Source organism: Peromyscus eremicus, unplaced genomic scaffold (genome assembly GCF_949786415.1).
Source record: "Peromyscus eremicus unplaced genomic scaffold, PerEre_H2_v1 PerEre#2#unplaced_171, whole genome shotgun sequence".
Lineage (NCBI taxonomy): Eukaryota > Metazoa > Chordata > Mammalia > Rodentia > Cricetidae > Peromyscus > Peromyscus eremicus.
Window position 1 is genome coordinate 169,534 of NW_026734409.1, and position 25,416 is coordinate 194,949.

The following is a 25,416-nucleotide window of genomic DNA, read 5'->3' on the forward strand; positions in this document are numbered from 1 at the left end:
CATATGTTTCCGACAGGTCACTGTTGTAGGTCACAGGGTTGTAGTTGGTGATATCGATGATTACCTTTCTCCTCTGTGAGCAGGAGGTGTATCTTCTAGCACCACGAACATTAGTTAGAAGGTGTAATGATTCTATTTGGGCACAAATCCATCTACTCTATGTTTGGGTATTTAATATGTGTTTTTTTCACCAATAGGGTCTTTCTATTTGGTTGTGGAGTGAGACCAAAGGCCTTCACCATAGCCTGTTATGTTTGGATAATTCTATGTGCCTGTAGAATCATCAACAAATGGTTCAGGTCAAACTGGATGGCCACATGCAGAAGAACTAAGTAGATCCATATCTATCACCCTGCATACATCTCAACTACGAATGGATCAAAGACTTCAACATAAGACCATAAACTCTGATTAAGATAGAAGAAAATGTCTGGAAAGGGCTTGAATTCATTGTTACAGTCAATGACTGACTTTCTGAACCAGATACCAATAACACAGGCATTAGAACCAAAACTAGCAAGTGTAACTTCATGAAGATGAAAAGCTTCTCCTTAGAATAGAACAGCATCATGTAAAAATTTATGGCATGGAAAATGAATAAACCATTGCCAATTATACATCTGATAGGGGATTAGCATCTAAACCACAAAGAACTAATAAACTGAAAATCAAGAAAACAAATAACATGTTCTAAAAAATGGGGTACAGAACAAAGCAGAGATACACAAATGCCTGAGAAACACTTCAGTAAATGTTCAACATCCTTAGTCATCAACGGAAATGTAAATCAATGCCCCTCTGAGATTTCATTTTACCTAAGTCAAAATGGTCAAGATCAATAAAACAAATGACAGCTCAGCTGGGGAGTATGCAAGGAAAGAGAAACACTTGTTCCTTCCTGAAGGAAGTGCAAACTTATACTAGGATGTGAAGAGCCTTCAAACATTCTTTTTGTACCTCATTATATACCCATTGGCAGCCTGAGACAGAACTCATTAGGAACATCCTTGAACTCTTGGAAAGTTCAACCTGCCTCTGTCATCTGAAATGGGTTAATTTAAGATATAATAGCAATAAGCCTGAGCCATATATCAAACAGTTTATAATTAATATAAACCTCTGTGTTTTTATTTGGGACCAAGTGGCTGCAGGACACAGGAAAACTTCCATCTACACCAGACTTGAAAAATTGTTTTTAAATGTTAGTGTCCTGAGTAAGAGGGTGTTTTTTTTTTGATATTTTTATTATTAAGAAATTTTCTATTCAGGTTACATAATAACCACAGATTCCCCTGTCCTCCCTCCTTGCACCCCCAGCCTTCCTCCCCAACCCACCCCCCATTCCCATCTCCTCCAAGGCAAGGTCTCCCATGGGGACTCAGCAGAGCCTGGTATATTTGGTTGAGGCAGGCCTAAGCCCCTCGCTCATGCACCAAGGCTGCTCAGGGTGTCCCACCACAGGCACTGGGTTCCAAAAAACACACTCACACACCAGGGACAGATCCCAATTCCACTGCCTGGGGGTCTGCTAACCAGTTCAAGGCAAACAACTGTCTCACCTATCCAGAGGGCCTAGTCCAGTCCCATGGGCCTTGACAGCTATTGGTGCACACTTCATGAATTTCCACTAGTTTGGCTGGCTCTCTCTGTACATTTTCCCATCGTGATCTCAATGTCCCTTGCTCATAGAATTCCTTCTCTCTCTTGTCAATTGAACTACTGGAGCTTGGTCTGGTGCTTGGCCATGGATCTCTGCATCTGCTTCCATCAGTTACTGGATGAAGGCTCTATGATGACAGTTACGGTATTCACTAATCTGATTATCAGAGTAGGCGAGATCAGGCACACTCTCAACTATTGCTAGTAGTCTAAGGTGGGGTCATCCTTGTGGATTCCTGGGAACTTCCCTAGCACTCTGTTTCTCCCTGTTCCCATGATGTCTTCATTTATCATGGTATCCCTTTCCTTGCTATCCCATTCTGTCCCTGTTCCAGCTCAAACCTCCCATTGCCTTATGTTCTCATCCCCCATTACTTGCCCTCCATTACTCCCCCTCACCCTCAGTTTGCTCATGTTGATCTCATCTATTTCGCCTTCACTGTTTGATCTATAGGGTCTTCCTTGTTAGCCAGCTTCTTTGGAGTTGTGGGTTGTAGTCTGGTTATTCTTTGCTTTACATTTAATATCCATTTATGAGTGAGTACATACCATATTTTTCCTCTTGAGTCTGGGTTTTCATCCATTTGCCTGCAAATTTAATAATATCATTGTTTTTACTGCTGACTAGTACTCCATTGTGTGTATGTACCACATTTTCTTTATCCATTCTTCACCTGAGGGGCATTTAGATTGTTTCCAGTTTCTGGCTATTATGAATAATGATGCTATGAACATAGTTGAGCTTGTGTCCTTGTGGTATGATTGAGCATTCCTTGGGTATATGCCCAAGAGTGGTATAGCTGGGTATTGAAGAAGACTGACTCCCAATTTTCTAAGAAACCACCATACTGATTTCCAAAGTGGCTGTACCAGTTTGCACTCCCACCAACAGTGGAGGAGTGTTCCCCTTCCTCCACATCCTCTCCAACATAAGCTGTCTTCAGTGTTTTTTATCATAGCCATTCTGACAGGTGTAAGATGGTATCTCAGAGTTATTTTGATTTGTATTTCCCTGATGGCTAAGGATGTTGAGCAATTTCTTAAAAGTCCTTTGGCCATTTGAGATTCTTCTGTTGAGAATTCTCTGTTTAGGCCTGTAGCCCATTTATTTGGATTGTTTGGAATTTTGATGTCTAGTTTATTGAATTCTTTTATATACTTTGGAGATCAGCCCTCTGTCAGATGTCAGGTGGGGTTGGTAAAGATCTTTTCCCATTCTGTAGGCTGTCGTTTTGTCTTATTGACTGTGTCCTTTGCCCTACAAAAGCTTCTCAGTTTCAGGAAGTCCCATTTATTAATTGTTTCTCTCAGTGTCTGTGTTATATTTAGGAAGTGGTCTCCTGTGCCAATGCATTCTAGGCTACTTCCTACTTTCTCTTCTCAAGTTCAGTGTAACTGGATTTATGTTGAGGTCTTGGATCCACTTGGATTTGAGTTCAGTGCATGGCGACAGATAGGGATCTATATGCAGTCTTCTGCATGTTGACATCCAGTTAACATGTAGTTGACATCCAGTTAACAGTTTTTAAAAGTTAGTATCATGAGTAAAATATTTTTTAAAAGGTACTTTAAAAACTAATGCTAATTTCTGTGCCCTTCAATACATGGGTTGGATATGTAAGCTACCTTAAGTAACATAATGAATAGGTTAGTCTACATATTTAGAGAAGCCTGAAAATTATGTAAGTCATGCTATAAGAAATAAAAATAAAACTACTAATGTTTATTTGTCCAAATATTCCCAAATTTCAAATTCCCTCCACTGTGGTAAAACTATACAAACTAATTTTTCTGTGATTACTTATTTCTTATCTCATTTTTGGCTTTCAGAACCTTAAAGTAATTATTATGTTTTGGTACTTTTCACCATCAATATAGTAATATTGTCATAATTTTATAAAAAAATTCTAGCCAATTTTTCATCTAAAGTGATGACATTTTGACAACTGCTCTATTATACCATTTCAAACTCCACAAAGAAGAAATTCAGCACAAGAATTTACCTCAAGAAGGCATTGATTACCTGAGTTTTCAAATTAGCTGTGTCCTCCATTGTTGCACACACGGAAATCAGTGACTCAGATTCAAAGTGATGTCTTTGAAGCAAAACACACAACAACAAATAAGTGAGTAGTGGACAAAAGCATTTGTCCTGAATGTTTAGTTATTTGAATAGCAGATGGTGTTTCTGTTGTTATTAGACATCTGTTTTATAAAATTTGTTCAGCTGTTAATTTCTGTCTCCACTTCTCCTAATCTCTGCATTTGTCAAGAAAGAGTTCCACATAGTTCCACATCAAATAGTGTCAGTCAATATATTTGTGGAACCTGAAAATCATTTGTTTTGAAAACTGTCCTGATGATTGCATGCAAATTACAATGAATTGCTCACATACTCTTTAATCATTAATTTAAATAAAGGTAATAGCCCCAAATAAAGCAAAACAATAGTGTCCTCATTCTACTCTATTAATAAACCATAAAACTATATAACTACTAAATGGCAACCTTCATTCTTGAGCATGGAAAATACCCATTGAAAGGAAACCATCACATCCATTCATTGTAAAACAACTAATAAAGTCATGAAAAAGATGTGAAATCCTTGAACATTAAAGTTATAAGTGAACAAACAAATGTGCACATTGAGGTTTGAAATCCTCTTATCATGGGTGTTCAAACATTAAAATGTAATAATTCAGTTATTACATTGGTAGAGGCTGATTCAAAAACTACCAAGCACTTAAAAACCTTCATATGTGCTCGGTTGATGGCAGAGACTTCTGGAAAAGCAGATCCCTGGGACTTTTGCCTCTGTTTCCCTCTATGTTCTCTAGATGTCTTCCTTATATAGGATACCACTCCTCGTTCCCTCTTTTGCAGTCTTCAGTGATGCTCTCTGGCCTTTAAATATTCATCCCAGGAAGGTGCAGATTCCTGAAAGTACAGGCTCAAAGAACCTGAAAGACAGCTAGTTCCCTGGTTCAGGCAAATAAGCTAAATGGAGGGTCAGCAACACACATCCCAAGCCTAGATATATTACAAAATTCTATGATTATGTTCTGCAATTCCAATCTGAAAAGGACAGGAATTTGGCAAAGGTAACAGGAAAAGAAGCAGTGGCAGTGGATCACAGATATTTTTCATTTCAGCCCTTGGTTCTGAACATTCTCTAGCCCACCCTCTGTGATACCACATTCCCGTTTTCTATAAAGACTTCAGGTTGCTCAAGTAAGTTTCAACAGAAGAATCTATTTGTCATTTCTATCAATTAAGCACAAAAGGTAATATAGTTTCCAAATTACGTTCAACCCTATCCATTCCCAGATGATTTTCACCATCCTGTGTCTATGTAAATAACTTTATTGTCTTTAAAAAACTAATCACGAGGCCAAACTCTTAGTCCTATTGGCCTCCATGATTTTCCTTTCGAAATTGCCCTTCCCCTGTTAATGTCATTCAAATCATCCACCATTAGGCTACTTTTAATGCCATTCTTGGAACACTTGACTCATTCCCATATTTTCCTACAGAAATTCTCAATCAAATACTGGTCAGTAAGGACTGGTCTTTTAGTGAAGGAATGCATGGGAATCTAAATTGGGCCATTTGTATTTCCACCTCCATAGAATACTGTGTTTTAGTTTTGGCTTCTCCCTCAGAGCAACTGTTTATGTATAACGTTGGATCTAGTTTTCTGTGCTCAGGATATTTTTATTAGTTTTCAAAATTCCTTAAAAACTACAAATTTTTCAGATCTGAGATTTTCTAATAAAACAAGAAGCAGTACCTGGCAGTCAAAAATTCTAAACTATAGGTCAAGAAACATGAGGAAAAATAAATGTACAATAAAAAATTTCAAAATTCTTAGTGTCATGGGGAAACAAAGACTTGATGAAATGAGAAAAAAACTCTCCTGTACCCAGGCAGTCTAGTAGTTTGAAGAGAAAACAAAACTGAGTATAAGTTCATAACGTCTCTTAAATAGATGCTCACTTGTATCAACATAACATGGTATATGTGCACATGGACTACCATTCCAATAATGTAATTCCAAGCCTTCTGTCATCTTGCTCATTTCAAACCTATGGCACTACAGACACAATAAAGAGAGGTTTCCCCCTCCAATCTTGATAGCAATGTAGTGTCTAAGAACAACTTTCAAAAGAAAAACTATGGAGGTTTTAGATAGGTTTCTCAGGAAAACTCTAATCCAGAGTTGACACATAAGGAAAACTGGCTTTCTACATGAGATCATCTCAATGTAGTCACAGGAACAAGAGAGTGCACAGGCTGACAGTTCAGTCAAGAGATGGCAACTTGTTACCTATGGGATTCATAGAATTAATCAAACTCTCTGGATGACCTTTGCTAAAGTAGTAAGACACTTAGTCACAAGGATATGAAAGCTTTAAAACATATGATTATATTAATGCATCATGGACACTAAATAAATCAGATGGAATCAGTGAAGAACACAATATTCAATAAACATTAGTTCTTTTCCCTGGTTCTAATTATAAGTTAACATTCATATTCAAAGACCTTAAAATCTTACCCCGATAAAAAGACATCTTCAGGCTGATTTCCTATAATTGAATGAAAAGTAGACATATTTCAGTCGATTATATTAGTCTATAAAATACTGTAGGGTAAATCTTCTAGAGAAAAAAATCTTCTAGGGTAAATAATAACTATGGTACTGGAATATAACAAATGCATCAGGAAATCTTCACCTCCTTTGGATTTATTGAATAAAAGAATGAAAGAAATTATCAGCATTTGATACCTCAAAGTAGGTGACCATGTATACTGACAACAAGTCCAACTAATGGCAAATAGTGCCGTTGCCAGAATCAGTGCCTATCATCAATAAATAGCAAAGAGAGTAGTTTTCTGGAAGAATGGTACCAGGATCAATTTGAAGACAGCATAAATATTTTGTTATAACACAACAAATATTCCCCAGATGCACGGCTGCAATCCTTTAGGTAGGGATGAAACAACCTATCAGAGAGAACCTGAGGCAATGATCATTGTACTTATCAATCTCCCCTAAAATTATGGAAACCTATCTGGACAAGGTTTCTCATAAAGACTTGCAAGGTATCAGAAAAGAGAGGTAAGGTGAAATCAATGCTGCCCACCCTCCTGATCTCCTCTGTGGTTAGGTTCTAATGAGCTCTTTTAGATCTGGCTATAGTTTTCATTCTTACCTATGATACAATAAGGTAGAACCACAATTGCTATTGTCACCTTTGGACATAACTACTGGTAAGATCCCCTCCTAAAGAATATATCTATTCTGCACATGGCTAAAATACAGAAAATTAAAAGTATGTACTAGGAAGGCTAGGTCCGAGAAAGTTGCTTTGGAGGTTTGTTTATTATAAAACTATAAATCCATATGTAGGTATCTACATATATATCACTTAATAACTCACTTAAGATCTTTCTACTGGGATAGAAACCTAGTTCCCTATGGTGGTATTTTATTTGTGCTGAAATGCGATTTTATTTGTATGTTAATAAAGATGCCTGGAGGTCAGAAGTAAAACCGAGCCACTAAGCAGAAGTCAGGTGGTGGTGGCACATACCCTTAATCCAATCCCATGGCAGGTAGAGTCTCTGTGTGGTCAAGGACACAGCCAAGGAGTGGTGACCTGAACCTTTAATCCCAGTACCAACCATAGAGACCTGGAGGTCTGTATAGACAGGCAGTGACAGGGAAGTCATGTGGTTGGGTTTAGAGCCAATGAGAAGGCAGAACAGAAAGGCAATAAAAAGACAAGTCACACAGGAAGAAGGTCTCTCTCTCTAGAGAAGAGACAGCAGCCAGGTATTAAGATAAGGCTGTCTGGGCTCTTCACTAGTGCTCTCATCTCTTGGACTTTTAACTCTGTAGTTGGCTCTGTGTTTCTTATTTACTAAGACCATTTAGAATTTTGTCTACAGTTCTCCTTTTATATAAAATAAGAAAGACCACACATGGTGAGATCCTATTGACATTACCCTTGAGAAAGTATCTTCCCATGGAAAATGAAGACTAGAAATGTGCCCAAGTGGCAGAGCACCTGTCTTGCAAAAATAGGGTAAAAGATAAAATGGGATTGTGGATGGATAGTCAAGTATTCTCTGGTGTATGAGTGGCTTCATATTTACTGATAAGCACTATAGATATTAACGACTCACAATAAAAACAGAATTTAAATCTGGAATTAGTAGACTAGTTTCTTCTTTTTTCCCCCAAAGAAGAGGTTCATTATTTACTTCATCTACAGTATTCACATTCTAAAGGTTACTGCATATGGGAAAAAGCCATGTGAAAGACTTGACTACAGTTTGGAAAAGTATGACCTCTGGAGATTGCCTTTTGGCAGTCAAGAGTCAGTTTGGCAACACAAAGCAGGAAGACAAAAATAAACAAAAATAAAAATAAAAATAGGGTCATTGGAGTAGCAAACACATAGAGCACCTCCTTCTTAAAGTATGAAACCTTGAGTTCAACACCTCACAGATAAGAATATTAATTTCTAATTATACATTTAGGAACCAGACCATTGCCATACAGTAGAGCCAGAAGTAATCACCGTGTATATAAACATTTCAGTAACACTATGTGATATATTTGTTTAAATGGAAGAATTTGAATACAAAATTACCATTATTTTAGGTTTTGTGCCACCTTTATTGAATACGTCTCTTTTTGTCTGTCACCCCCCAAAAACTGCCATCAGTAAACTCACACCTGGTCCAGATCCAAGCTGACAACCCTCTTTGTTTGTGAGCCACCATTGTTGGGCAATTCTCTTTTTCCATTTCCCATCCTATTATCCCCTACTACTATCTCCAAACCCACATGCCTTGCTTAAGAAATGCAGCAGGCATGGCCTCCATGTTTCCTAGCTACCTTTGCTAGCTAGGTGGCTACTTAATTTTCTCTGGAAGCCAACAATCCTATTCCAGACCCAAAGCTGTGAACCCTCTGTTGCAGGAATCCTAAATGTTATTTTAATTAAAAAATGGAGCCAGATATTGGGGAAAATGCTGAAAGATCAGAGAGACAAAGAAACAAGTCATAGCCAAGTCTAACCTCGCCAACTCCAGGAATCCTCTGACTGAATGCCTCTGAGTACTCAGCTGAAAGCGCTCCAGCTGAAAAGCCTCTAGACAAAAGGGGTTCCAGCCAAAAAGCCTTTAGTTCCTGTCTCCTCATGCCTTATATACCTTTCTCCACCCAGCCATCACTTCCTTCCTAGTGTTGGGATTAAAGGCATGTGACATCCCAGTAATGGGATTAAGGGTTGGTGCCACCACTGCTTGCCTCTCTTTCTCTCCTAGACTGATTAAATCTCATGTAGTCCAAGGTGGATATAACTCACAGAGATCCAGATGGATCTCTGCCTCCCGAGTGCTAGGATTAAAGATGTGTGGCACCACTGCCTGGCCTCTATATTTAATCTAGTGGCTTGTTCTGTCCTCTTATCTTCAAGCAAATTTTATTAGAGTACACAATATATCACAACCTTTTCTGGGTAAGTCACTTCTTCCCTGTTCTGCCCCCACATTTTTTGTTTGTGGCTGTCACCATACACAGAAGACTAGGTCCAGATCAATGGCTGCAATAGATATAATACTGAAAATTTCAGCATGCCAATTAGAAAGTTCAGAGAAAAACCTTACCAATATAACAAATCAAACAAAAGATAGAATATGAGAATGTAAAGAAAAAGTAGAAAAATCTATAATTAATTAGCAAATAATATAAAAAAAAAACCATGCTAGAAGACCAGGAAAGAAATTTGAGATACTATCAAAGGCTCAAATCTTTGAATTCTATTGGCATACATGAGGAAACAGTATTCTCAATCAATAGCATAGACAAGATTAATAGAAAGATCACAGAGGAATTCTTCATCCAAGTAAGGAAATATATACACACACTGATACAAGAATCAAACAAAACCCCAACCAGACAAGATCAGAAAGAAAACTCCAAAGCATATAATAGTAACACCACCAAATATACAGGACTAGGAAAAAATATTGAAAGCTTAAGAAAAGAAAGTATACAAGTCATTTGGAAATGAACGTGCCCAGGGCAACAGCTGAATTATCAAACAAAACTCTGAAAAGCAGAAGAGCCTGAAGCAATGAACTTCAAATACTACAAGTCCATGCATGTCAACCAGGACTCGTGTGCCCAGTGAATCTGTCTGCCATAGCTGAAGAGGAAACACTTCCATGATACAAGCAGCCTGAAACAGTTATAGCAAATAATAAATTCTAAACAGACTACTAAATGTAATACTTCTAACTGAAGAGAGGAGTAAGTGTGAGAGGAGACTTTTAGAAAGAAAACAAGTAACGCTATAATTTAAGGAAATACAAAGGGCATCTAACAACACAAAACAACAGGAAAATAAAACACTGCAATCTAGGTACAACTTTCAATAACGAATCCAGATATCAATGGCCTCAACACTCCAGTCAAAAGACAAAGGCTACCTAAACAAATTAAGAAACAAAATCCAACTATCTATTGTCTATGAAAAATCTCATCTTAGTTTAAAAGTCAAGCACCCTCTTACAATGAATGGATGCAAAATGTATTCTCAAAATGTATTCTAAGCAAACACTGTCAGGAAGCAAGCAGGTATCGGCATCCTAGTACCTGAAAAATCATTTTCAAACTAAAATGAAGCAGAAGAGACAAAGATGTGCACTTCATACTAATTAAAGTGTCAACAAATACAAAATAGAATACTTACACACACACACACACACACACACACACACACACACACACACACACACACATGCAGGTGCACCCAACTTCACAAGAAACCTAATGGAACAAAAGGCACAGATCAACACAGACCCGATAACATTATGTGATTGCAAACACTGATTTTTCCAATTGATTGGTCATCCAGCCCAAGTACATACAATCTCAGAATTAAATGACATCTTCATTCAATTGACCTAACCAATAATTAAATATTCCACCTCAATACCAAAGAATATATATTCCACTCAGCAGCACAAAGAGGCTCCTCTTAAATAGAGCATATGCCTAGAGACAAAGGAAACTTTAAGAAATACAGAAAATTGAAATAATGCCATGTACAGTATGCAACCACTGAGTCATAAAAGTTAAAATTGGCAGCAAAATAAACTCCAGTATGCATATAAACAAATAAATGACCTAATGATCCAAGTCAAGAATTTGAAGAAAAAAGAACAAGAACAAACCAAACCCCCAAACAGTAGATAGTACGAAATAATAAAAAGTAAATGAATTAAATAGAAAAAAAGAAAACTGTACAAAGAACTAATGAGTCTAATAGCTATTTTTCTGAGAAGATAAAGATGACTCCTTCATCAAGATTCTCTTGAGTCTCACACCAGAATGTAGACATGAAGCAGAGATCAGCAGAGTCTAGGGATCCCAGTCTCAGTTGATAAATCAACATTACAACTCCAGCATCTCTATCTCAGGGAACATCACAGAACAGGCAGAGGGAAAGACTGCAAACATCAGGAAGTCTGCTGTGAAACAGTCTCTCATGGAAATGGCTATATTAACAAGATCTGAACAGAGACAATATCAATAGACATGCTAAAGAAGAAGTAGGGAGGAATCTCCGAGGGCCATGCTCCTGGACAAGGAACTGCAGGAAACTAATGACTGCTGAGATAGGGATAGTGAGTCTCTCTCAGACAGGAACCCCTAATTGCTTGACTGATGAAATTGTAGTCAGCACTGAAACCATGTAACTACAAACAAGAAAACTGAACTCAGTAGGTTGTAGTTACACATTTGTGTCTCTGTGTGTGAATGTGTGCATTGAAGAGTAATTATAAGGGAAGAAGAGACTATCAATTTGAGACCTGCGGGGACATGGAAGAAGCGGGAGCGTGGGGAGAGTGCTGGAGGGAAGAAAGGGAAGTGGGAAAGTGATCTAATTGTACTTTAGTTAAAATCTATAGAAAAGAAAACATTCCTTTAATAACATACACAGGAAAGGAAATCATAAAAGGATTGAATATTGTGTCTTGTTTAGCCATACAAATCATGTTTTCTATGATATGTATAACAAAGTAATTGTGTTCACTTACTGCAATGCATTCATTTTTACTGTGAGAAAATAATGTGTTTTTTTTTTATAATGTGTGTGGATAGCTAAGAAGACAACTTAGAAGTTAACAGCATGCATTGCTCTTCAAGAGGACCTGTGTTCTGCTCTCAGAACCTATGTGGTATTTTACAATCACCTGTAACTCCAGTTCCAAAGAATACAACACCATCTTCTCTCTCCCACAAGCACCAGACATGAACATGATGCACATGCCTGGTGTACATGCAGGCAAAAACACTCACACATGAAATAAAATAAACAAATAAAATGAATTACAATACAGTGTAGTGGAACTATTAATGAAGTAGACACTATGTTAACATTTTTAGAAAAAAAATGTATGAAGTACACTAAAATGTGCTGTGGGCTGGGGAGAGGCTGGCATCTCATCACAGTATGGTAATTAAAAAAATATTTTTACATGCAAGTATGTAATTCCAGTGTAAAACTGAGAAACTTTTTAACAAAGCAGTTTCATACAACTAATTTCTTAAACAATTCAGCCGTCAGTAGACACTTGGTTTTTAAAACTGCCTAGGAGGAGCTGGAGAGAGGAATGTAAAGGAGGAAAGGATATTAATTCTATCATAATTTAAATGCATTTTAAAAATAAAAACTGCTCTTTGCGAGTGAAGGGGAAGGGGAACACTCATCCACTCACCCAATGGTAAGGGCAGTACAAACATATAACCACTATGGAAATCTGTTTGGCCATTATTCAAGAAGCTGGTTATGGATCCACCTCAAGATCCAGCTACACTATTCTTGGGTATGTACCCAAATAATATCTAATTACAGAGAATTGAAAAATTCTAAATGCAACATTTTTAATCTAAAGAAGGGCTACAGAGAAGGAAACTTCAAAAGACTTACGTGTGAAGGTATTTTGTTGTCTCCAGAGGAATAAGTCGTGCTGAATAATCACCATTTTTCTGCCAAGTATGGAAATGGTGGTAAACAACGTTATTATTTTAATATGGATGGAAAATCATTTATCAATATATTAAATATTTAAGATATTTCAAAGACAATATAAGATTCCATCAAGTCATCTGGACATACCCTTCAAATTTATTAGTTCTAAAAGATTTTACAAAGTGTCTCATTTTAGAGGGAAAGAACAGAGTGAGATGGTGTAGATTTACTATGGTTCAAATCATCTGGATTATCTTGACAGGATGGAAAGTGCCCTAATATAGGTAGGAGTCCTAAGTATACTCGCTCTGGGAAAGTGTTTCCTTAGGCTCCGACTTAAGTTTCCAAAACTCAGGATTTCCCTACTTTAGTTTAAAAGTTTGCTATGAAAATTTCACCACCTAAAAACAGGCACAGAAATAGTAAAGCAGTATCTAACTTGCTTCTCAGTCTTGATCTGATTAGAATCCTAAATGAAAGCACTCTATAATTCATGAATGGACCTATTATCAAATGCTACAGAATTCAGAATTTGATATTACTGAAATAAAGAGTAAGCCCATGGTGAGAACACTAATGAATTCCAAGACATAGGTTGCTCTATTGCTGGTCTTCCTTTAGCCAAGAAGGAAACAATGATCTGAGTTTTGTCATAATGATCCTGAATCGCAAGTGGAGTTGACTAAAATGCTTCCATTCCAAAAGCATTTAAATAATGAAGTCACGCTTGGTTAAAATACAACATTGGTAAATATTTCATGTCTAAATTTAGTTTCAATTAGCATTTTAACTTCTGGACTTACGTTTTGCGTTTCCCCATAATGGCATAATAAAGAGCACTCCATCCAAATGTGTCCTTTAACTGGTGATCAACACCTTTCTTCAGTAAAATTTCAACCATATTTTCACAATCCCATCTAACAGCATACATGAGTGTTGTTCTAGAATGACAGAGGCAATTCAATTACTTAAATGGTGAACTGTATACATTTTACCATATAAGTATAAGGCCTTTGTGTGTAGAATGGACCATTAACTAAGTAGCCTTAAGCATCCTGAAAGCAGAGTTCAGATTCCTAAAATATGTCCAAGGCTAAAACTAGAAAACAAGCAGAAAACTTCTTAGCCCACTATGATACTTTATAGAGTAGAATTTGTATTTTAAATTGTTTATGGTGAATAACTGTTTGGAGAAAATTGACCAGAAGTACAGAAAGCTTTATATGAAAAAGAACACCATTTCCTTCCTATTCTATTAAAATACAATTCACTATTATATATGGAATTGAAATTTGCGTAAAATGATAGTAATAATGTTATCAAATAATTTTAATGTTAAAAATGAATGTTTTCAAATCCTGATACTAATATCATGCCATATATGTAAGTTTACAACTACCATTCATCTATCATCCTTCTCTGCACACCACCAAAAGTATTTGAAGATTAAAGGGTGTTCACAAGGTTGTGTGATTGCAAACTTGAAAACACTGGGACTGACACTGTAAATGTACAATCTAATATAAACGCTATCAACTCATAGAAGATCATATGGCAGTCAAAATAAAAATCAAAATAAAAACCTCTCATTATGAAAGGGAATATGAACCTGACTATCATTCTTTGGCATAACCATTTCATGTAATAGATATTTTTAGATATGTAACTGATGTTTTATTGACTTTTTCTAATCTAGTCCCATAACACATATGAAATGAATGATTTTTACTATTCTAGACTATTTTCAACACAAGTAGTGTTTTAAAAATGCAAAGTGTAGTACCTTAGATATTGATCAGATACGTGAAGATTCGCACCGTGTGTGATTAGGTATGCTGCCATGCGGGGTTTCCTTTCTCGGAGTGCTAGCAGCAGAGGGGTCAACCCATCCTGTAATGATATCAATTAATCATTCGCAATACCGCATATTTCACAACTGAACTGAAAATCATATATGTAGCCCGTGATCGTAATGTTTACCATAGACTTGACCACAGTAGTCTTTTCCTTATTAGCCTAATGCACCTGCTAATGATCCTCAAGATTGCAATATTCTAACCATGGCTGCAGTTGTCACAAAGTCCTCTAGTCCATTACAGAACTCATGTGACACCCATGGACCTGTGGTTCCTGTCACAGAAGTTGTCATGGTACTTTGAAGCCATGGCACTCTCCCCTCAGAGTTTATCTGAAGAGACACACACCGACACACAGTGGCAAAGGTGTTAGATCCTAAGTTGCATGGATGAGCAAAATTGTCTTTTCTATGTCAGAAATTCTCCTGTATTTCAAAAGACAGTTATGTGGCAGATGTAGCATTTCCCAACAGAAAAATTCAATTAAGGACAATGACAAAACTATGGAATTGTCCAGTATTTAAAACCTGATTTCTGAAGTACTGTTTGGCAAATCTTCTGTGGGGCAAATATCAGCAACAGCAGAAGTTGTTTCACAGGCACAATTCTCAGAGTATTGTAATGATGTGGTATTTGCTGAGGACACAGAGGAAGCTCTTCTTGATTCTCCATTCAGGAAGGGCCAAGGGTAACAATGTCTGCCTCTTGCTCTGAACAGGTCACCAAAGAAATGACCTCAAAATGAGTAAGAAATCAAAGAATCTTTTTTTTTTTGAACTCACAAAGATCCGCCTGTCTCTGCCTCCCGAGTGCTGGAATTAAAGGCGTGTGCCACCACCGCCCAACTCAAAGAATCTTTGATTGCTTACCTTGAAATGTATTCTGTCCTGTTACAAGTTGAAAACTGTCTTAGTGTTTAGAAAATCCAGTACATTTTTAAAATGTTTTTATTTATATTATTTTTAGACAGTTTCCTACATGAGATCTGTATTTACATAGTTTCTACACCCTCACTCCTCCAACTCCCCCTAACTCCCTCTGAAATTCAGGACCTGTTTTTTATTACTGTCACACACACATGTGTATTATGTACAACCTACTGGTTCCATGTAATGTGAGCAGACTCTCTGTGTGCCTCTTTTTTATGTCTCTGCCTCTCCTTTTCTCTTTCCCTCCCCCTCTGTCTCTCTCTCTTCCTGTATGTGTGTTGGTTTGTGTGTGTGTCTGTGTGTGTCTGTGTGTCCATGTGTGTGCATGTGCATGTGTGTAAGTGTGTGTGTTTAAGCATGGCCACTGTGGTTAGATAAACTATTGAGGAGTTTAGAGTGTATCCCTGGAGAAAATTGAATTCTACTCTCAGCAGTTATGGATAATTGGCAACTCTTTATTTACGAGTGTAGTTTTGAAGTTTCCCCTATCAAGTGTTTGCATGTCAACTGGTGTTTTCCTTGTGCATGTCTTATTTAGGCAACCATATTATTGAGATTTCATAGATGAATTATCCCTTTTGTATCTAGAAGACACTTTTCTGCAACAGTCATCCTGGTCACTGGAACTCAGAGTTTGTTTGTTTGTTTGTTTTTTCAGAACTTTCTTTCTCAGTGTCACCCGAAACTTAAGTGTGGGTGTTGTATTGTAGATGTAGGATTGTGGTAGGCACCCATGGTCCTTTGGTCTTTGCATTTTCACTAGTTGTGGATCTCTGTTATACTCTGTATTTGCTGCATTTTAATCATCATTGCATCTAACTCCAATTTACTGAGTGACTGTACTGTACTATAGCTAGTGCATACAGATCTGTGTAATGGAAGTTTTAGAGATGGGCAAGGCATTGCTTTCTTTCTGGTTTATATTTTGCTTAGAAAACAACCTAAGCAGGAATCAAAATAGAGCAATAATTTAAAATTATTTTAAACATTAGAATTCAGAAATGAAGGCACAACTGTAATCCCATCAATAGAGTGCAGGGTATTATTGCAGGAGGATCGTGACTTCTAGGAGAGTCTGGGCTACATAGTGAAACCCTATCTAAAAAATTAATATTGGAAGTCTATGATGATTTTAGGATTATCAATATCAGTGAGATTAAGACGATGTATTGTAATTTACATGAAGTTATGCAACAAGGGGTGGAAAAGCCTTGCCCAACTCCACAGCTAACAAAATACACAGTGCCAGGCAGGTAAAAATTCCCTAGACTTTTTGGGAGTTCCAGAGATTTCCCAAACAATATGAGCTACTGCCAGTGTTCTTGGTTGCCTCCAGTCACTTAAGTGTAAGATCTTGCTACAGAAGGCACCAAATCCTTTGGAGAAAAGACTAGCAGGAATAAAGCTGGAACTAACCCAGTGATTCCTATCCAAGTACTAGCTTCCTGTGGTGCTCTGCAAACTGCCAAGGCAGAAAAGGAATCTTCAGACATCCTAAATTTATATCAAACACTAAGAAATAAGGCTAGTAGACTGAAACACCTGTATCGGCAAAGCAGGTGAAATGGGATTTGTTAGCAAATAAAACACACTTGGAGGTTGGATTGTGGAAGTACCTGCAGGGAACCGTTCCATCATAGGGGCTCAAAAGCAAAATGATTTGATTTGTTATAGTCAGGATGAAGCATAGTTTTTAAAATTCTCTTAGAGATTGAGCATGCACTGCATTCCTGGAGAAAATGGAGGTTATGAATGGACTGCGCTGTTCCATAGCCCTTTGGTTTGTTTACTAAAATTTTAACCTCTGCTGCATGCATACTAATGGATGTGTGGAAATCAAGTGCTTGTAGTGCAATGTACCATGCTTCAGTTGCAAATATTCAGTCTGTGATAGCATTTTGAAGGTGAAGTATCACCCACAGCCTGAAGTGATTTATATCCCAGCACAGCTTGTCAATATTTTGGGTAGGTGTTGAAGCTTTTGGAATTGGATATTTGATGGGTGTGATATTGGTATGTAGGCAGTTTTGTGGTACACCTATTCTGAGTTTTTCAAGAGGCCACTGATTCTGTTTCTGTGGAGATATGAGGAGGAAGGAAGGATTACAAGTTCCTGATACCACAGACAAAGTTATATCCAGCTGCCTATAGGAAGTTATCTTGATGGCTAACCAATGAAGAGAACCCAGCCCCTGGTGGGTGGCACCACAGCCTTGTTTCAGAACATGGCTGTGTAAGACTTTACAGAGATAGCTGCAGAGTAAGCAAACAGGCATCCTGGACTCATTCATTTCTCCCTCTCTTGAGGATAGATGATATGTCAACAGCTTTCTCAAGATCCTGATTCTGTGCTTTTCCCAGTAATACACAGTAACTTGGAAATGTAAGTCAAATAATCCTTTTAGTCCATTATCTATTTTTATAAATATTTTCCATGGCTCCATAAAAGTAAGCTAAATTCTCTAATGTTGATTTCAATAAATTAACATTTACTTCTCCCCCTTTGGAAATAATTTTGAGAGCTATATTCAGTGCAATTTAATCATATTCACCCCTTCCCTTTCACTACTTTCCAAATGCACCCCTCTTCTGTACCCACCCATCTTTCTAACCTTATTGATATAAACCTCCTCTCAAGTCTCTGGGGTCACTGTAGAAGATCAGGTTAAAGCTTGTAAGAGCCAGGTCCACTGGATGACCAAAAGCAAAGAGTGTCTCATGGGCACACCAGCGTAGATGTTCATATGACATCACAGTCACCGTGAAAACATTCAGAAGATGATGGTTGGAAGCTCAAGTGACACAAAATGTCATTATGCAAGCAGGAATTTAGCATGAAGTTCTGCTCTGAGCTGAGAACTTCTTGACAGTTATAGCTGCTAGGACTGGATGGTCATTTTCATTTAAAGGTGTGGCCTGGGTGGACTGAGCATGCTCCAGTGGATGGTCACATACCCAAGAGTATGTGGGCAGCACGAATTGGACTCAATGGGGTAAAAAACAAACTATAACAACATATCAATACTTAGATGGATACCGATCAAGTTATTTCAAAGTGCCAGTCAAGTAATACTTCAACTTCTAAACGTGAATAAATTGGACCAAGATATGACAACTGTTAAAGCATATAGTTTTCAAATACTTGGGGATTCAATTTAGAAAATTTTTACCTTTGTAGTATCTTCAATGTTTCCCCCAAATTCAAGAAGACTGCTGGCAATATCTGGCCTGTCTACATACACTGCATGGTGGATTGCTGCTTCTCCATTGCAATCTTTAATATTGGGATCTGCTCCACGATCAAGTAGGACAGACACGATCTCTGTCTCCCAGCTTTGTACAGCCTGTGGATATCGTTACCAGGAAAACACTGTCAATTTAAAGAACACACAAGAAACTTCCCCCAACTTTCACCATGATTTATATTTAAGTGACTTTAATTTTACTTTCATTCTAAACACTTAGATCAACTTAATTACTGAAATTGAAGTCTTTGAAATACCTTCATTAGTGGTGTGGACATTTGATTGTCAAGGGCATTAATCTCACAGGCCTTAAATCTTAACAGAAAACGAACCAGTTTGATATGGCCATAGAAGCATGCAAAGTGGAGCGCAGTTCTGTGGGAATGAGAGACATTTTGAAGGAAAACTGTAAGGCACTATTATCAACATACACAATCACTCTGGCATTTATAAATATTATATAGTATTTAAGTCCATAGACCCATAAAAATATTTAACTTCATTCAAAATTTATTTTTATTTGCTCTTATAATTTACTGTATTTAAAAATTTATTGCAACTATCATTTATCGCAGTGTGAATAATACACACAGCTGTTGCAGCCTAGATAAGTGCTCTATTAGTGAACTACGTAGTAAAGAGCAGCCTATTTGAGCAAAAAGAACATGACTATTGGGTGAACTCATTTTCAGTTTGAATCCTACTCTAGACACTACCATCAACCAACTACTTCTCAGCCTTCCTGTGTTGTGAATTCTTGTCCAGAAAATGGGTGTTAAAAGGAATACTTCTATCAAATTAGGATGACTCAATTAGATTCTTTGCAACTATTCAGAAAATATTCTTCAACAACTTAACAACTTAACAATCTTTTCGGTATTTAAGTTATGAATGTTAACACTGTAATAAACATATTTCAAGTCAATGTTAGTTCCATTATCTCTATTTTGTAAATATATTAAGGAGTATAAATTTTAGAGTCTAAGGATATCTCTTCAAAACTTGAGACAAGTTCTGCAATAAACTTATGCTTCTGCTGCCTCAGCCTGCAAAGAGCTTGGATTGTAGATATGACACACCACTGAGCTTGAGATTTGGTTTTTCACGCATTTTAACTCAGCTAAAATTGAAATGTCATTTACAATTCATAATGTACAACAGTGACTGCCAAAACTTAAAGACAATTTTTAATACATAAGATAGCATGTCATTGTGCCATGCATGGTGTCTCTACTAAGTGAAATGTGATATATAATGTGATATACCTATACATACATATATACATATCCATAAATATAAAACATTTCTAGACTTTTACTGGATTTTTTAAAGAAAGCTATGAAATGTACTATTGATAAAAACTGAAAATTATCAACAGCAAAATCTAAATGCACAGCAAACTTGGCTTTGATTTTTAAGGAACTTTAATTCAAAGGAAGTAAGTATGGAACTTCAAGTCAAATACATAAGAATGCCCATTTTTGATAATAGTTAAATTCATAGCATACAGAGAAATTAGATGTATGCTATGTCTAACGTCAGTATCTAATATCAATTTCACGAGGGAGATTTAGGACACTGTGGGCCATCTAGTAAACCCAAAATTGGGAAAGCAAGACAGTTTGTTGATTTGTAAATCATGAAATTCACTGCAAGTTCCATTCACCTCTATCAGAAGTAAGTAAAGATGTCAGAAGTAACTTTCAGAGAACTTGGAGCTTGTCAGCACATTGTGTTATTAAAATGGTGGCTGATCAAGGCCACACTGAATAAACTTTCAGAAACATATGAAGTAATGAGTGAAGGAACTTAAGAGAAATTTACAGAGATGGGAGAGTGATATCCCCAGGAAACTAGTGAGAAACAACAAGAAAATGAAGGAGCAGCAGGAAAAGGAGCACACACCCATCTGTCAAGTTTAGATTATTTCTGTTATTTTCAGTGAGGAATATAAATGTTAGTACACACAGATAAAAGATCCATATTGAATGTTTTTGGGTGATTTTAGGTGGGAGGAAGACATTATGAGGAACACTACTTGATCTCTGTAGTTTCTACAGTTTATACAACATTGTGTTTATTAGGTACATTGAAATTAATTCCCATTTCTTTATAGTTTGTTAGATTATTCTATTGTGTATTCGATGCTCCATAAGAAAATGCTCCATAGGGGAATAACGGGGTGACAGTAAACCTGCTGGAGCTTTGGTCTTATGGTTCTCCTCCTCCAGAAGAAGATCTGGACACTGGAACTTTGTGATCACAGGTACCAAGGAGACTGTAGTCGAGAAAGCACAGCTGGTCTCTCCTCACCCCTATTGGCCTCAACAGAGCTAGGAAAGGTAGGTTTCTCCCATCACCCGATTTCCTCAAGGCCCCTCATCCTTATCTTCCAAGTGTTCTTACCGTTTCCCTTCATCCTCATCGTTCACATGAAATTGGTTCTTCCTGAGGAGACGCACCACCACTTTGCGCTTTCCCATGCATACTGCCTCATGAAATTGGTTTTCAGGGTCATAAGGCTGGCGGTACCTGTCTTCAGTTCCACAGTGAAAGCAGGACAAGTATCCCGTTCCCCTGCTTGGGCCGTCACAAAACCCCAAGGGGGTTTTCGGCTCCTTCTTAAAGCAGAAGAGCTTCCTCAGAGTGGACAACATAGCTGTGACCACCTTTCTATCAACTCAACACTAAGTAATTTTAGGAAATGATGAACTTTTAACCACTGACCATCTAACAACCAGAGCCTAACTCTGCGACTCTCACAAGTGCGAGGCTATGGTTTGACCAGTCAAACCGAAGCAGGCAGTTATAGAACAGTCGTTGCTAAGCAACACTGGTAAACAAAAGCATGCTCGTTCTTCCTTAGGCATAACTGACAGTTTATGGAGCAAATAGTGCTCACTGCGCATGTGCAATATAAGTGTGGCGGTCTCCTGGGCTTTAGTTTGTGTATATCCTGCAAGATCTCGATCTCTTTATTTCTTTATTCCCCACAACAATCTTGCTTGGTACTTACTTTCTTTGTGGGTGTAATTACTCATTATGATATCTTTTTTTGGTTTTGTTCTTGTTTTGCTGAGTGTTTGTTTTTTTATTTCCTTTTTCACTAAGAGGTCAAGGATGGGCTTGTCTTTGTAAGGAAATTTCTCTCTTGAAGCTTCTCCCTGATATTTTTGGTTCAGTGTTCTTTGAATTTTCAGTGTAGTGAAAAGCTGTAAAATTACTATTTTCTGAGCTCAGAAGTGATGGTACACACCTTAATCCCAGCCTTTGGCAGGAGGCAGAGACAAATGGATTTCTGTGAGTTTGAGGTCAGTCTGGTCTAGTGAGCCAGAGCTGCATAGTGAGAACCTCCTTAAGAAAATGAAATGAAAAAATGTTTTTAATTTCACATGATTTCAATACTAAGTGGAGAAGTTTTTATCCAGTCATGTCTGTTGTGATTCTAAATGTATTCTGTGTACTTGGGTCTATTTATTTCTCTTGATATGAGGAAATTTCTGCTGTTGTTTCATAGAACATATTTTCTATCCCTGAATATCTCCACACATTATCTGTAGTGTTAGATACATATATTTGCTGTGTGAGGTACTTTTGAAAGAGAATGAACCCACAGGTTTAGATAATTGAACACTTGTTCCCAGAGGGTAGTGCTAATTGGGGAGGATGTGGAACGTCTGGGAGATGGAGCCTTGTTAGATGACATCCATCCCTGGAGACAGGCCTTGAATGGTCATAGTCTCTGCCTATTGTGTTTGCTCTCTGCTTCCTGAGTGTGGTTGGGATGGAACCTCTAAGCTTCCTTTTCCTGCCCCGAGGTTGACCATTTGTGCTGTCTCCCCACCATGATAGACTCCTATGCTTCTGGAACTGAAAGCCTAAATACACTCTTCCTTCTGTAAGATGCTGCTGGTCATGATGTTTTATCACAGAAACAGAAAATTAACAAATGCAATCTCTGAACAGTAGCATCTCAGAGATCATAAAAGATGTGCTCATTACTTTTAATTTATTAGTGTCTAAATATAATAATACACATACCTTAGTATCCCTGATGTTTTTGTACTGGATTTTCACTCTATTGCTGACTCTTTTGAAAGAATTTCTATGCTTTGTGTATAGAGATATATTTCCATTAAAAAAAAAACCTGTAAAAGTGAAATTCCCAATAGCCAGCCACTCCAGTGAGTACATGAGCAACACAAATTGTACTTGGTGTATTTGGAGCTGGGTCACAAATGTTGGATGGTGGACCTGGGAGAACTGGGAAGCTAGTGTGATTGTTACATATTTTTTGAAATTCCCAATAAGCAATACAAATATTATGTTGGAAAAATTACTGTGATAGTTTTCACATTCTTTCTCCTGAATTTCACATCCAAGTTGTGTATTAATTTTCTTATACATTCAGTTGTTTTATGTGTATCTTCACTGTAGTAATGGATGTTTCATTTCTAATTATTTTAAATTTTATTTATGTAGTAGTTATTCTTCCCACAGCTCCAGAGAAGCTAGGAAACAAGGCGAATCCTAAGAGAGACACATGGATCACCTTGAGAAGGGGAAATAAATGAGTTCTCCATGTGTAAACTGGTGATGCGGGGGCAATATAGGGGAGGGGATGGGAGATGAAAACATATGGGAACAGGATAGTCAAGTGGGGGGAGGGATGGAGTGGGAGAGCAATGAAAGAGATATTTTGATAGAGAGAGAAATTATGGGGTTAAGGAGAAACCTGGTGCTAGGGAAATTCCCAGGAATCCACAAAGACAACCTCACTACTAGAAATAGTGGAGAGGATGCCACTGTATTACCCTACCCTAGTAATCAGATTAGTGAATACCATAACTATCATCATTATGATGGAAGCAGATGCAGAGATCCACAGCCAAGCACCAGGCCAACCTCAGGGAGTCCAGTCAAGGAGAGGAAAGAGGGATTATACGAGCAAGAGGGTCAAGATCATGGTGGGGAAATATACAGAGACTACTGAACCAAGCTCATAGGAACTCATAAACTTTAGACAGCTGTGGAACCCACATGGGACTGGACTAGGCCCTCTGCACACAGGAGACAGTTGTGTAGCTGGGCCTACTTGAAGGGACCCTAGCAATGGGATCAGGATCTATTCCTGGTACATGAGCTGGCTTTCTGATCCTATTACCGATGGTGGGACCCCTTGCTCAGCCATGATGCAAGGGGGAGGGGCTTGGTCCTGCCTCAACTGAATGTACCAGGCTTTGCTGATTCCCCATGAAAGGCCTTTCCCTTTCAGAGGAGGGGATGGGGGTTGGGTCAGGGGGAGGAAGGCTGTGGGGGAGTGGAAGGAGGTATGAGAGGAGGATCTGTCACTGGTATGTAAAATGGATAAAAAAAAATTCTTAAATTAAAAAAATTAAATTTTTCAAATGGCTGAAAGACATTTAAAGAATTGCTCAACATCCTTAGCCATCAGGGAAATGCAAATGCAAATGACTCTGAGATACCATATTACACCTGTCCAAACGGCTAAGATCAAAAACACTGAAGACAGCTTATGTTGGAGAGAATGTAGAGCAAGGGGAACACTCTTCCTTTGTTGGTAGGAGTGCAAACTTATACAGCCACTTTGGAAATCAATATGGCAGTTTTTCAGAAAACTGGGAGTCAATCTTCCTCAAGACCCAGCTATACCACTCTTGGGCATATACCCAAGAAATGTTCAATCACACCACAAGGACACATGCTCAACTATATTCACAGCAGCATTATTTGTAATAGCCAGAACCTGGAAACAACCTAAATGCCCCTCAACTGAAAAATGGATTAAGAAAACATGGTACATATACACAGTGGAGTACTACTCAGCAGTGAAAAACAATGACATCATGAAATTTTCAGGCAAATGGATAGAACTAGAAAATATCATCCTAAGTGAGGTAACCCAGACTCAGAAGGATAAACATGATATGTACTCACTCAAACATGGTATGTACTCACCCAGACTACAACCCACAGCTCCAGAAAAGCTAGCTAACAAGGAGGACCCAAAGAGGGACACATGGATTGTCCTGGGAAGGGGAAATAGATGATCTCCATGAGTAAACTGGGCATGAGGGGTGGGCAATGGAGGGTAGGGGATTGGGGATGGATGAGAACATAAGGGAACTGGATGGTTCAGCTGGAACAAGGGTGGAGTGGGAAAGCAATGAAAGAGATACCATGATAAAGGGAGATATCATGGGGATAGAGAGAAAACTGGTGCTAGGGAAGTTGCCAGGAATCCCCAAGGTTGACCCCAGCTTAGACTACTAGCAATAGTGGAGAGGGTGCCTGAACTGGCTTACCCTGGTAATCAGATCGGTGAATACCCTGTCATCATAGAGCCTTTCTCCAGTAACTGATGGAAGCAGATGCAGAGATCCACAACCATGCATCAGGCCGAGCTCCAGGAGTCCAGTGGAAGAGAGAGAAGAGGGATTGTATGAGCAAGTGCATCAGGATCATGATAGTGAAACCTGCAGAGATGACCAAACCAAACTAGTGGGAACTCATAAAATTTGGATCAACAGCTGTGGAGCCTGCATGGGACTGAACTAGGCCCTCTGCATCATGAGACAGTTGTGTAGCTTGATCTTCTTAAGGGGCCCATAGCAGTAGGATCAGAATCCATCCCAAGTGCATGAGAGGC

General features: G+C 38.0%; 1 protein-coding gene across 10 annotated transcripts in view; it reads right to left on the reverse strand.

Moving 5' to 3' along the window:
• The window catches only part of LOC131901634 (ankyrin repeat domain-containing protein 7-like), a 32,770-nt gene that overhangs the window by 1,637 nt on the left and 5,717 nt on the right, over window positions 1-25,416 (reverse strand). For 2 of the 10 annotated variants that reach the window (XM_059252741.1, XM_059252739.1), the window contains exons 2-9: window positions 19,004-19,121; window positions 18,672-18,845; window positions 14,500-14,606; window positions 13,520-13,657; window positions 12,675-12,733; window positions 6,218-6,248; window positions 3,683-3,755; window positions 2,209-2,247 (exon numbers count right to left, since the gene is read on the reverse strand). In XM_059252741.1, the coding sequence (XP_059108724.1) occupies window positions 2,236-2,247; window positions 3,683-3,755; window positions 6,218-6,248; window positions 12,675-12,733; window positions 13,520-13,657; window positions 14,500-14,606; window positions 18,672-18,845; window positions 19,004-19,121 (712 nt within the window). In that variant the 3' untranslated portion in view covers window positions 2,209-2,235. Of the gene's footprint in view, window positions 1-1,736; window positions 1,788-2,058; window positions 2,248-3,682; window positions 3,756-4,410; window positions 6,249-12,674; window positions 12,734-13,519; window positions 13,658-14,499; window positions 14,607-18,671; window positions 18,846-19,003; window positions 19,122-21,152; window positions 21,496-25,416 lie in introns of those variants that run through there. The other 8 variants (XR_009376816.1, XR_009376815.1, XM_059252737.1 and 5 more) reach the window with 6 other exon arrangements.